At 45.9% G+C, this 12,625-nt stretch overlaps 1 protein-coding gene across 8 annotated transcripts in view; it reads right to left on the bottom strand.

Moving 5' to 3' along the window:
• The window catches only part of QKI (QKI, KH domain containing RNA binding), a 286,861-nt gene extending 282,122 nt beyond the window's left edge, over window positions 1-4,739 (bottom strand). For 5 of the 8 annotated variants that reach the window (XM_090042661.1, XM_090042670.1, XM_090042683.1 and 2 more), the window contains exon 1: window positions 4,258-4,546. In XM_090042661.1, coding sequence (XP_089898787.1) covers window positions 4,258-4,399 — 142 coding nt within the window. In that variant the 5' untranslated portion in view covers window positions 4,400-4,546. Of the gene's footprint in view, window positions 1-4,257 lie in introns of all 8 variants that reach the window. The other 3 variants (XM_090042693.1, XM_090042701.1, XM_090042710.1) reach the window with 1 other exon arrangement.
• Window positions 4,740-12,625: the final 7,886 nt, after the last annotated feature.

Genomic DNA, 12,625 nt, shown 5'->3' with positions numbered 1-12,625 from the left:
GTGTAATCTCATGTACAAAGTTAACTGGATTAACTGAAAGACATGTACTTACAGACTAATTCTGCAACCCTTACTCAAGATGCTGTTTAGCTGAAGCCTAGGAGACCACTAACATAATTGTGGCATTGGGACCTTGTTTCCACATGTCTCAACTGCAATTTTTGGGTCAAGCAAACTGACAGCAAAATTTAAGCATTTATTGTTATATTTACTTTAACTTTTATTACACAAATCAAGGCATCTCACTTTATCACTGTCCCAAACTAAACCTACTTATTTCCGAGGCTAACAAAATTATTGCTCAGTTTATCAAGTTATTTTAAAGGTGTACAAACACCCCCTGCACCCCTGCTTTTGACGGAAAATTCTTACGGATTAACTCATACATTTAAGAGCAAGTGTGAAGCAAGAGATTTACATGGTACAGCTAACAAATAAAAAGGGCAATGCAAGAAAAGTGGTCATTCTTGACAGGAATCCACATGAACTTCATTTACACTGGATACTATTAGCAGTGCATACTCCAGTTACCTTACAATCTGCACTATCAAAAAAAATTAAATTGTTCTTAAACAGTAAACTAAGATTTAAGGATATCGCAGTCTAATCCACAGTTACTGACAAACATAACAAATATCAACAACCTTCAAGTTTGTTAAATTAAGCACTCTTACTAATTGAATATCAAAATGTTCAAGCACAGCATTTTCTATGTAGAGCTACTAACAGTTATGGTCAGAATAAACTTTTTATCCTTCTCAAAACAATAAAAAAGATTTACTAGTTCAAGCCAGTTGTAGTTTAAGAATGTTGTACTGCATCTTTTAAAAGTATGAGCAGAGTAGCTTCCATTTATTTTAAAAGCTTGGAATATATTTACAAAATTCAACATGTATTTATTTTTAAATAACCATGAACTACAAGAAACAATGAATAATGTATTCATTTTGTGCAATAAGACATATATTAAAAGCAGCAGCAAAAACTAAGCTACAAAAAATGCCCATTGTGTAGCTTAAAATAAAATGCAAGCATCTCAGAAACTAGAACTGAAGTGCAGAAAATTCAGGTCACATTTGATGGTGCAAACAATTACAGGAAATACAGCCCACTCCAGTCAGGAAAAGCCCCCTCTTCCCACAGGTTTGCACTAGTCTGATAAAAACAATCCAACTTCCTACTTATTATGTTGTCCATTTTAAACATCCTCGATAATCTACAAAAGCATTGTTTATGCTTACGGAGTTGAAAAGACTACAATTTGAAAAATAATTGTAAGATGAGCAAAAAACAATTTTAATTTATCTTCCAAACAAAGTGCATTTTTAATGAACCTGCACAATCTTAACTTTAAGAGTTTACTGTAGTATTGAACAGTAACTGTGTTTGTATTAAAAAAGTTATCAAATTTTACTTTCATCATTATGTTTTGAGATCAAGCTTCAGAAAAACATTGAAAATGGGGAAATGTTTTAGATAATGAAGTTCATAGTAAGAGATATTTTATGTGCAATGTAGTTGTATGTCCAAATCCTAAGATAAAAGTAAAACAAAAAATGCCAAGGCAATAATTTTATGCCGGTTTGAATTTCTGCTTCTGATTCAGCAAACCCCATAAGATCAAATGCAAACCCATGTGTTTTTTTTAAATACTGCCACGTGTAAAAAAAATCTAATCAGCAAAAATAATTCTCGAATTCTTTTCTAAAATCAGGACTTTTCAGGCTTCAAGTAAATGTTCTTTCTTTAATTAAGAGGGCAGAAGCAGAAAACTGGACTCCCTGGTCCAAGAGGCCCCTTCTGCAAACAATAGACTACATTGCTAAGTCTTACAGAGTTTTACTACTCCAAAGCATGTACAGAATCTCCAAGTTAACATGGATTGTATTCCATATTCTGTGATAACTTTTTAAAAATATGCCAGATTGACTCTCCCTACTAAAATGCAAATTAGTTTGTTGAAAAAGTAAAACAAATAACAAAACCAAATTATTTGGGGGAGGAGGGGAGGGGGCGGACTACTTCAACTCCTTTTCTCTTATTCCTTCCCCCCTAAATGTCCAGTAAATAATCAGGTGTTACTTTAAACGTTACTTTCATATCACTCACAAATGTATTTTGCAAAGTACTTTAATTATGGTACCTCTAAATAAATACTCTCTTTCTGAGGCCTCTTCCTAATACACTGAGAAACATGAAATCTGATAGTGCTTGTGGTGGAAATGTTCCTTCTGTTCCCAGAGCAGAGATTTTAGCATTTCTTCCAGCCCTATCATGCCTGTTGTACAAAAAAAAAAAAAAAAAGCCTAAACTTTTCTAAGGTGTGCTCACTAGGGTTTTATGCACAGTATTAACGTGGTATTTTCCTAAGATACATAAGCAGAGATTTTAAGTCCTAAAATCCTCAAATTTCACTGTCTTCTAGTAAAGCTGCTAATTTTAGTATTAAGGTTAGTAAAGATCTTACAAATCCATTCTCATCTCTCAGAAAAAGAAAATAACTGGCGCCCCTTAGTGTTCAAATTTTGAAACCTTCATATATTTCACTGGATTTGCATGCAACATTTTTTTGACATTCCAAAAAGTTTTCTGCCTCCACAACTCTTCCAGCCAAGCGCCAACACAAACAGGAAAAAGCAAGATGACTTAAAGGGATAGCAGAACTTTTCCTTGGGCCATGTAGTACAAAATAAAAGTCTGGGAGAGGGGGGAGGAGGACTGGGTAAAGGACAGCCTGACTCCTCAATAACTTCAAAATAAACTTTGGTCCCAGTGTTTGTCTCAGGTTTATGAAACTCTGCTAAACCAGAGACTTCCAGGATTCAACAACATTCAAAAGATGCAGTGACCGCATATATCCCTCCTCTTTTAATATCCTTTTGACACTGGAGATGTCTCTCTCCCTTTTGTTCTCAGGACAGACCAACTTTGTAAGGCCTCCTCCTCCTGAGATTATATGAACTTGAAAGGGGTAAGGGATTTTGAAAATCCACCATCAAGCCTCTGGGAAGATTATTTGTGCTTAAAATGGTGTCTTGTTGATCCATTTTCTTCTGAATTAATATTTTCCTTACTAATTAACCTTTTGAAGATCAGGGTGACCCTAACTATATTACAATTTTCCTCCTGACATCCATGCACAGCCAGCCTACATTTGAAAACTAAACTGAGCCCTCAGAAGAACAGAACTAAAAGCTTCTATAGATCTATGCTGCTGCTTCAGTCCAATTTTGTTTTTAAATACTTCAAGTGCAACTTTTCATCTCCCATCCATTCCGCTCATGAATTGAGGACGTGTGCACGCGTGCGCGTACCTACATGGTCCCACAACCACATTCTTACATGTGGATTTTTTCCTCTTCCTAAACCCTGACTTCTTCCCCGAACTGGTCACTTTACTCCATTTTAAGCAAACAAAATGCAAACACCAGCACAAACCCCACGAGCCCAAAACCCTCAAAATGCCTCAACTGCTTAAGAACACCCCCCTCCCCTGGAAAAAAACACCCACATAAGTTGGAACTGCGCCAAAACCTCCCACTCCTGCACAGAGAGGAATGCCTGCAAGAGTCTCATTCTACAGAGCAGGTCTCCATGTTGGGTCCCCTTCCCCTGGCAGGAATAGGGAGAGAGAAAAAAAAAGAAGAAAGAAATCTGTGCAGCCCAAGCAGCAAGTTAAAACCTCTCCAAAAGCAGAAACACACACACACACACACACACCTTCCAGCCCCAAACACCATGCACACGCACTCATATATACATATACACACACCCCTTTCCTCCAGCCCCAAACACACACACACACCCCTCCCTTCAAGTCAGACACATAGACTCCCCATCCAGCTGCAAACACACACACACACCGCCTCCCACCAGCCACACACATATATACATACACCCCCCTTCCAGCCCCAAACACACACACCCCTCCCTCCAAGCCACAGACTCCCCTCTAGCCGCAAGCAAACACGCAAACACACACATACACCCCCCTTCCCCTGCCCCACCCGGGACGAGGAGCTGTGAGCGTCGCACACGTTATTTCCACATGAGATCACTGCCCCGCCGTGAGGCCGGCCCGGCCCGAGGCCGCCAGGCCCGGGACAGCCCCCCCCACGGTCCCGCGGGCGCCGCCTCCCAACTTCGCTGCGTTGTGGAAGGGGCGCCCCCCCGGGGCCTTGCAGCCCCTCACTTCCCCTTTGTTCCGGCCAAGGCCGGCCGGGGGGGGGGGGGGAGGCGGTGTGGGGCCGGGCTTACCTTCGTCCAGCAGCCGCTCGAGGTGGTTGAAGATCCCGCAGAAGTTGGGCAGGCTGCTCATCAGCTTCTTGTCGTTCATGAGCTGCATCAGGTAATCGGGGCTCGGCTTCGGCTTCTCCTTCGTTTCCATTTCCCCCACCATATTCCAAGCGCGCCGCCGGCGCCCCCCGCCCGCCCGCCCGGCCCGCCCCGGAGGCGGCCGCGAGGAGCGAGCGAGCAAGCGAGAGACACACGAGCTCGGGCCCCCCTGGGCTGGGTCGGCCGAGCGGGCGGGCGAGTGGCGGGGACTACTCCGCGGCGGCCCCGCGCCCGGGCAAACCGACCCGGCTCTGGCCGCGGCACTGCCCCTCGCTCCAACCGGGGTGCGCGGCCGCCGTTCGCTCTTTTCCTGTCGCCCTTCCCGGGAGCCGCCGCTGCGCTGGGTGCCGCCGCCTCCGCCCGCCCTCCCGCCGCCGCTGCCGCCGCCGCCTGTGGCTGGTGAGTGTCAGCCCCGCCGCCGCCTCCTCACTTCTCCTCACTTCGCTCCGGAGTTCGCTTCAGTTCAGGCTGCGCCGGCAGCAGCAGCGGCAGCGGCAGCCGCGGGGGCGGGGGGAGGGCGCAGGGGCGGGGCGGCCGTTAGGCGGGGAGCGGCGCGAGCGAGCGGCGCCACTTGGGGAGGACCGCCCCCCCTCTACTCCCCCCCTCCGGCACCGCGCGCAGCTCCAACGGGCGGCGCCGTGCGCGCCTGCGCACGCTGGGGTGAGGGGGGGGTTTCTTCGCGGGTCTGACCCGGCACGTGAAGGGCGCTGCGTGACGCAGGGGTGGGGGGGCTACTTTCCTAACGCGCCCCTGCTACTGATTCTGCTTGAGGGGTGGAAGGCGGGGCGGTGTGACATATGACGGGAGGGGAGGAGGGGGCGCATGCGCGCTGCCGCCTTCCCACACGCTTGCATTAGTGCGCGAGCGGGAAGGAGCTAGTGCGCATGAGCGCCACGGGAGCGGTGCGATTGGCAGCCTTTAAAGCGGAGGGAGAGGTTACAGGCCGGCCGGGAGGTAGAGGGAAGCAGCTCTTTGCCCCGTGGTCCCTCCCCCCTCAGGCGGTCGTTCGAGGCGTCCCGCGCTTCGCTGGGCTGAAGGGCTGCAAGCGTCGAGCGTCTTATGCTGCTCGCGTCTGACCAAAAACAAAAGGCGTAGCCCTTCCTCAATTTTTCTCCCGTCCCAGTGCCCACCTACTTAATGGGACGGGCGCAAGGCTACTTGCGGGGTCCTTGGTCAAGGAGGAGTTAGGCTACGGATGGGCAAAATAAGGCCCACAAGCCAGATGCACCCGGCATGCTTAGGTCTTGCATATGAAATTATCATATTGGAAGCCTGAAAGGGTCGGATTTGCTGAAAAACTATGCAAATACACATGCGAATAAGTTGTCTTCACTTCATGTTGTTTGCTGTAACTCGCTGATGAGGGAGTTAGTGAGAACTGGGTCAAAGTTGAAGTGCTCCTTTATTTTGAGGCAAACCATCAAAAGAAAGCACTGATAGCAAACCCCAAAGTCAGTTAAGACTCCCTGAGAATGACTTCAGTTTTGCATAAGCTACGTGGACACACTGCCTCGAAAATAATAGTACATTTTACTGGGTCATTTTCACTGACATCCCTCTACACTTTTAGCTTCTCTCACTCCTCAGAGCCTCAGCCCTGTGCCTGAAGAAGGGCAACTGTGCCTGAAAGCTTGCTAAGACTTTTTTTCTAACTACTCAGTTGATCTAATAAAAGATATCGCATCTACCCAAAGAACCTTGCCTGCCCAGTATGTGTTGAACACTTACTATTCTTGATCGTACATTGTACAAGAGCTGAAATCGTTGTACAGATATAATTATCATACACCTTGCCACATTGCAGCCAACTGATTGGATTTGGCCTGTGGTACTCTTCATGGAGCCCACCTGTGCCCATCCAGGGCGGCCCATGCCATGCCCCCACCCACACCCAGTAAGGCACAGCCCCGGCCAGCACACACAGCTTCCCTATGGGGCTGCTCCCACTGTTGCTGCTGCAGCCACCTATATGCTGCTCAGCTCCTGCTCCTCCAACAACTCCTCCTGCCCCTGCTGTGCTGGGCAGCAGTTAGCATGGGGAAGCTGTGGGGACATGGCAGGCATCATATGCCCAGCTAGGAGAGGGGAAAGCTGCAGCCAGGTGGTTCCTGCCCCAGTGTGCGGGGGCTCCAGCTCCAGTTCCTGGCCCCCTTCCACCTGCTTTGCCCACCCAGTGCAATGAGCAGCCACCTGCAGAGAGCTGAGCATGTGGAAGGTGGCTGGGAGCTGGAGCCCTGCAGGCTGGGACAGGAACCACCCAACTGCAGCCTCCCCCATGCCTGGAGTGGCACAGCAGGCGCAGAAGGAGGAGCTGCTGGAGGCAGGGGGAGCCAAGCAGTACCCAGGGAGCTCCAGGAGCAGCCCTACTGACAACCTGTGCACTGGCCAGGGCTGGGCAGTGCCATCAATGGGTCTGAGCAGGAGTGTAAAGCAGGTGGGGCTCAGCCCCATGTAGAGTACCATGGGGACAGCCATGGGCTGGATGGGGGAGGGGGGAGGAGAACACACCTACATCACCAGGGGCAGGCAAAATAAGGCCAGATCTGGCCTGCCAGGCACTTCATCCAACCCGCAGCATCCACCAATGAATTTTACCCCATCCACCCCTTCCACCCATGTAGATGGGAGTGAGGCACCCATGTATACACATACCCCCAAAATACCCTATTGCACCTCACTCCCATCCTCATGGGTAGAAGGGCCTGGCCAGCACACAGCTTCCAGACAGGGCTGCTACTGCCACTGCTGCAGCCACTAGGGACCTGCTCGGCTTCCCAGGCATCCTGCTTGCTCCAGGCATCAGGTAGGGAAATGGTGGGAGTGGAGGCAAAGCTGCAGCTGGGCAGGAGTGTGGGGCTGGAGCTGGCGGCAGCGTGGAGCCTGCACCCAGAGACGGGGCAGCAGCATGTGGTGTGAGGGGGGCTGGTAAGGGAACCTCCCATGTTCCACTCATGGTCCACAGCCCCAGCAGGTGGCAGCAGCAGCAGGCAGGGGCGCTCGTGCCTGGCACAGGCCCTGGGTGCCCAGCAGCATGTGGTTCTAGCCAGCACTGCACATCATGATGAGGAGCGCAACCCCTGCCAGGCCATCTCTATCACCGGTGGTCCCCACCATACACACACAGCCTGGCACAGGAAGGAGCCCCCACTCCTTGTGAGGCTTCCCTCCTGTGCTGTGCAACTGTGAGGCCTGCAGGTGCACGATGTGGAGCACCAGCAATAGAGACAGCCTGTTGCAGACTGCGCCATTTGCCACAATGTACAGTGCTGGCTGGAGCCACAGGCTGCCAGGCACCAGCGCCTCCACCAGGCATGGGAGCCCTGAGTGCCCCTGCCTGCTGCTGCACCATGGCAGGAGTGTAGGGTGGGAATCCCCATGCCCCCCACACCTTCCCACATATACACACCCTCAACATATCCTATACCCCCACACACAGCCATGCCTGCACAACTTCTCCGCACACACCCCTCACACCCCACCATACACACAATATACAAGACTAAGAATTTATTTTTTAGTTATTATGCAGTCCCGTCCATCTACAGTACACAAACCCAAATCATGACAAAAGTATTCCTTATAATAAAATTCATATATGTTATAGTAGGTGTTAGACTTTTAGTGTACAGTTTGGTTTTTTTCTGGTTCTAAGATGGCAATGCCCCCCCCCTCCAAAAAGGAATATTTCCAGGAGGCAAGGGGAGGGACTTCTAGTGGAAAGCTCAGGGGTCAAGGGGCAGGGGTGGAACATCTGGTCCCAAGATGGCAATGGGGTGGGGGGGCAGCAAATTTCAAGGGGAGGGGCTACCCATGTAGCCCTTGAAAGCTCACTAAACTTTGTTAAACAGCCCACCTCCCAAAATAATTGCCCGCCCCTGTGCATCATGCCCCCCTGGAGGGAAGTCTGCTGCATGTTGCCCCTGTCCCTACTCCCTTCCCTTCCCCCCCACCGCCAGCCAGCTCCTGGGACCTAGCATGCAGGCAGTCTCCAGTGCACACACATGCGTGCGCACACAGGTGCACACACACCCCAGACACACACATAATAAACAAGAGTAAGGCTTTATTTTGAGCTGTTATGCAGTCACCTCTATATACACTACTCAAAAAAATCAGAACAAAAATATTTTTTGAAATAACATTAAAATATAGTAGATATTTGATTTTCAGTATAGGATTTTTTTATCTATAATTTGTTGAAATGCTATCTTATGAAATACTTCGCGTGTGCAACCCTTGACAACTCACCAACACTCAGTAAGTGACGCGCCACCCAAAATAATTGCCCACCCCTGAATTAGGCTGAATGTCGCTCTGTTCAGTAATGTTCATTACATACAATATTAGTTCTGTTCCCAGAGAGGGGATAGCAAAGTTGAAATCTCAATTTCTTCATTTAGATTCTTCAGTAGTATGCCACCTATATAAAAAGCATGGCTGTTAGAGGTGCATATCTACCCTGCCTTCTCCCTTTCATAGCCTAACTAAATAAGATATATATAGTACAGGCTTTCATGAACCCACATTCACTTCATCAAATTCTGTGAAAGTCGAACAAGAAGCAGAGTATGAAGTGATAAGCTTAAAAATGAAGTAAGTTTTTTTACAAATGTCTAGTTGGTCTAATAAAAGATACCGCACTGACTGCTGGATGTTGTCAGCATTCTGGTATTGCTGCACACTATGAACTGGTGTGTTAAGGACACATAATTTTACACATTAGACAGAATACCACTGTGCAACAAGTGTAGGAAAAAACAATTTGCACAATCACCTATTGCAATCTAAGAGAAAAGAGCATAATGCTGCCCACTCTGAAAGTCAACAAGAGAATTAACAGTATCTTATAATTAGTGATATTGAAGACAAGGCGCGGAAGCGGAGCAGAGGACACAATCGTTTACATATTCATCTTGAAGGGCAATTAATCTTGATTGACCCAGGGCAAAATTGATACTTCACTGGTACTTCAAGTGCGACAATGAGCCCATACATAGGATCCCAGGAAAAAATTCTTTGTCAGGTAAACCAGTACTCTGGGTTTACTCTATGTGAGCCCCACTGCCTGAAATTTTAGCCAAGAAAATGAGATCGACATCCTCTCCAAGACTTTATCTGCCAGTATTGGCACCACCTTGATCCATTTTATCCATTACAGAACTAGGTATTATGTCAGATCTCCAGCCCTAAAATGCAAGACACTTCAGGCTGTACCTTTGCTCACAGACGCATTCCTATTAGTATTTTGGAAAGTTCTGTGCAGGAGAGGAAAGGACAAGGAAGAGAAAAAAGATAGGAGTTTTCTTGCTCTTGCACTGTTTAGGTCTTTTGGGGGGGGAGGGGGAGAAGGGGATTGCTGGTGAAATTTGGCAAGAGGAGAGAAATTAATTAAACAAGGCTTCACTCGAATTAGTATTGAACCTACTGCCATGTTTCACCAGTCTCTTACATCATTTACAAGAATATTTACTGATGAACAGGATTTATTTATTTTTAATTGAAAACATTAGGGGAGAAAAAGATCAAGAAAATAGTCTCTCCACCTTCCACCTAAGTCTTCCTCCTGGCAGCCTTCCCAGGAAGAAACCCATTCCACATTTCCTTTCCTTCTGTTTCCTGTGGTTCATCAAATTAGGGTGGCCTGATAAATCTTAAATGTGGGTTCACTTTCAGTAATGAAGTCAAAGCATGAAGGATTTTATAAATAACTAGTGTCTCTGTAGGTATTTTTATGGTAGCTCTATCTTATATGAATACTGTACTGCACTGGAGTCTCCTAGTTCTTTTATTATTACTACATGGCAGTGTCCCTACAATTGTGCCATGCCAGATTAGCATAGTTCAGTCACCTGGAATGTTGTACCTGCATTTTCCATACAAAAACATCCTTTCAATTTCCTAAGGAGTTCCTGTAATGTATAGCTTCTTATAGTTCATGCTGCACTAGTAGAATTGTTAAGTGTGTAGTCAGTGTCTTGCAGGTTTTTCTTTACAGGGCCTGTAAGGAACCATGCACACAGGTCAGTGTCACTCTGCATCATACCCAGCAAGAGCTGAGAATGAAGTGCTATGAGAATGAGCTGAGAATGAAGGTGCCAAATTCACCTTGGGCATGTCAGTGGGGAAAAGGAGGAGGCAGCAAGGGAAGGGAAAACAAAATCTGAGTAGGGGTGGAAAAAGGGGTAGAAGTTCCCAGGGAGTAGAAAAAAAGAGTGTAAAATAACCTGTCTGTATCCAGTTGGAGCAGTAAATAGTACAGATTAGAATAATGTAGTAGCAAATTAAGGCCAGTTATCACATATAAATGTTTTAAATTGGCAAGGTTCTTTGGGTAGATGTGATCTCTTTTATTAAACCAACTGAGTAGTTGAAAAAAGGCCCCTTGCAAGTATTTGGGCGCAATCACCCTTGTCTTTATATAAAAAGTTGTGCACGTTTTGAAATATTTTGATAGTAGACTATCTGGAAATGAACAAATAAAGAATCTTGATAGTTTTCAGATTCAGTATAATCCTGCATAGATCTCACCATCACCGAGCTGATTTATGCTAGCCATTGGGCGTTAATATTGAGTCAACTTTATAACTTTATAATGTCACATTTTCTAATGTACCTTTAACATTATACCTATCTATTTTAAGAAACAATGTACCTATAACTTTTTTAAAGTTAATTCAACCTGTCTCAGTTGCTGTAGTTAAAAGTATAGTCTTTTAAAGTTATGGATATTTCCTTCTAATTGAAGCTTTCTTGCTATATTTAAAAGCATAGTCTTAAAAATAAAGAGTATTTTATGCAACAAATAATATAACCAGCAACATATTTCCACTGTAGACTGAAAGAGGAGGTCAGGCTAAGATTGAGGAGGATGACCTTAATCAGGTTTGGTGATGGCAAATTAGAGATTAGATGACACAGAATTGATTTCCAGACATTCCACTACAGATTTCTCTTTAGGAGGACAGTATTTTGGTAAGGCTTAATGCTGGGCTGGTTGTTGCTAAACACAACTGAGGCACTTTCAACCTCAAATTTATTGTTTGTGAATAGATTAAGCAAGTAGCACTTTAACATGGAAATACGAATTCACACATTAGTAGACCCAAACTGTACAGGTACATGTTTGTTGATTTGTACTATGATTTATTAGTGAAGTATTATCTGTGCTTCATGCTGTAAATGTAAGTGACAGCAGTCCTTACCCACAAAGAGTTTATCTTGTATGTAGCCAGACATAGCCATTTGTAAAACTTTTAGGCAAAGCATAGGTGCTGGTATTTATTAGTGTAGTTTGGTAATAAAGTATTGTTTGTCAATCTGAAAACATGACAAAATATTATTTCAAGTTGCATAGTCCTTGATAGGCATTGTTCCTTCTGAGTAATTCTTTGTAAATTCTTTATAAATACTGTATTTACTTTGTTAAATACAGAATGTCTTTTTATACAAGTTAAAAAATGGAAGACGAAATCATAGGATCATAGAAAAGTAGGGCTGGATGGGACCTTCAGAGGTCACCTAGTCCAGCCTCCCTGCCAGGTTCATCCCTACCCAAACCATCCTATACAAATCAGTTGTCCAGTCTGTTAGTAAAACTACACAGTCAACCCTGACACAACCACAGAGTTTAACACCCTAACCTGCTACAGGTAAAACAGGGCAACAATGCTGGCCAATGTTCTGCTGCTGTGACAGTCATTAAAATACAATCAAGCAATGCAAGGAAGAGGGCCATGCCCCCCACTCCAAAGGAAGGCAAAACTCCCCACAATCTGACTGTGGAGTAAAATTCCTCCCTGACCCTAGGTCCAACCCTGAGTGGAGGGTTAAAACCTCTAGCCAGGACCCTCCAGATTTGTTTCAAGCAGGAGCATTGGCACACCCAAGTCAAAATCATCAGCACTAGCTGCAGCCAACATGCAGTGTTTTGGAGGAATGAGGGAAGAAAAACACCCTGATATATGTATCAACAGGAAAGGGAATAAAATCCTTCCTGGCCCCATGTGGCAAACAGCAAAGCCCAGAAGCATAGAGTGTACCCGTAATAAAGCATAGGCATAGCTACTCCTAGAACATCCCTGACTAATGCCTGCCCAACCTCTTGAACACCTCCAGTTATGGAGAGTCCACAACTTCCCTAGGCAATCTATTCTATTGCCTCACAGTTCTAACAGTGATGAAGTTTTTCCTGATTGCTGCAATTCCAAGCCATTTGGTCTGTGTTTTCTCTCTGCAGCAAGAAAGAGATTGTATTTACCTGAATCCAAGAAAACTTCAAATTTAGGATAGC

This window comes from Crocodylus siamensis, chromosome 1, assembly GCF_052110815.1.
Source record: "Crocodylus siamensis isolate JL-2025a chromosome 1, ASM5211081v1, whole genome shotgun sequence".
NCBI lineage: Eukaryota > Metazoa > Chordata > Crocodylia > Crocodylidae > Crocodylus > Crocodylus siamensis.
The sequence above is the reverse complement of the archived record's forward strand: the minus strand, read 5'-3'. Positions and strand labels throughout refer to the sequence as shown.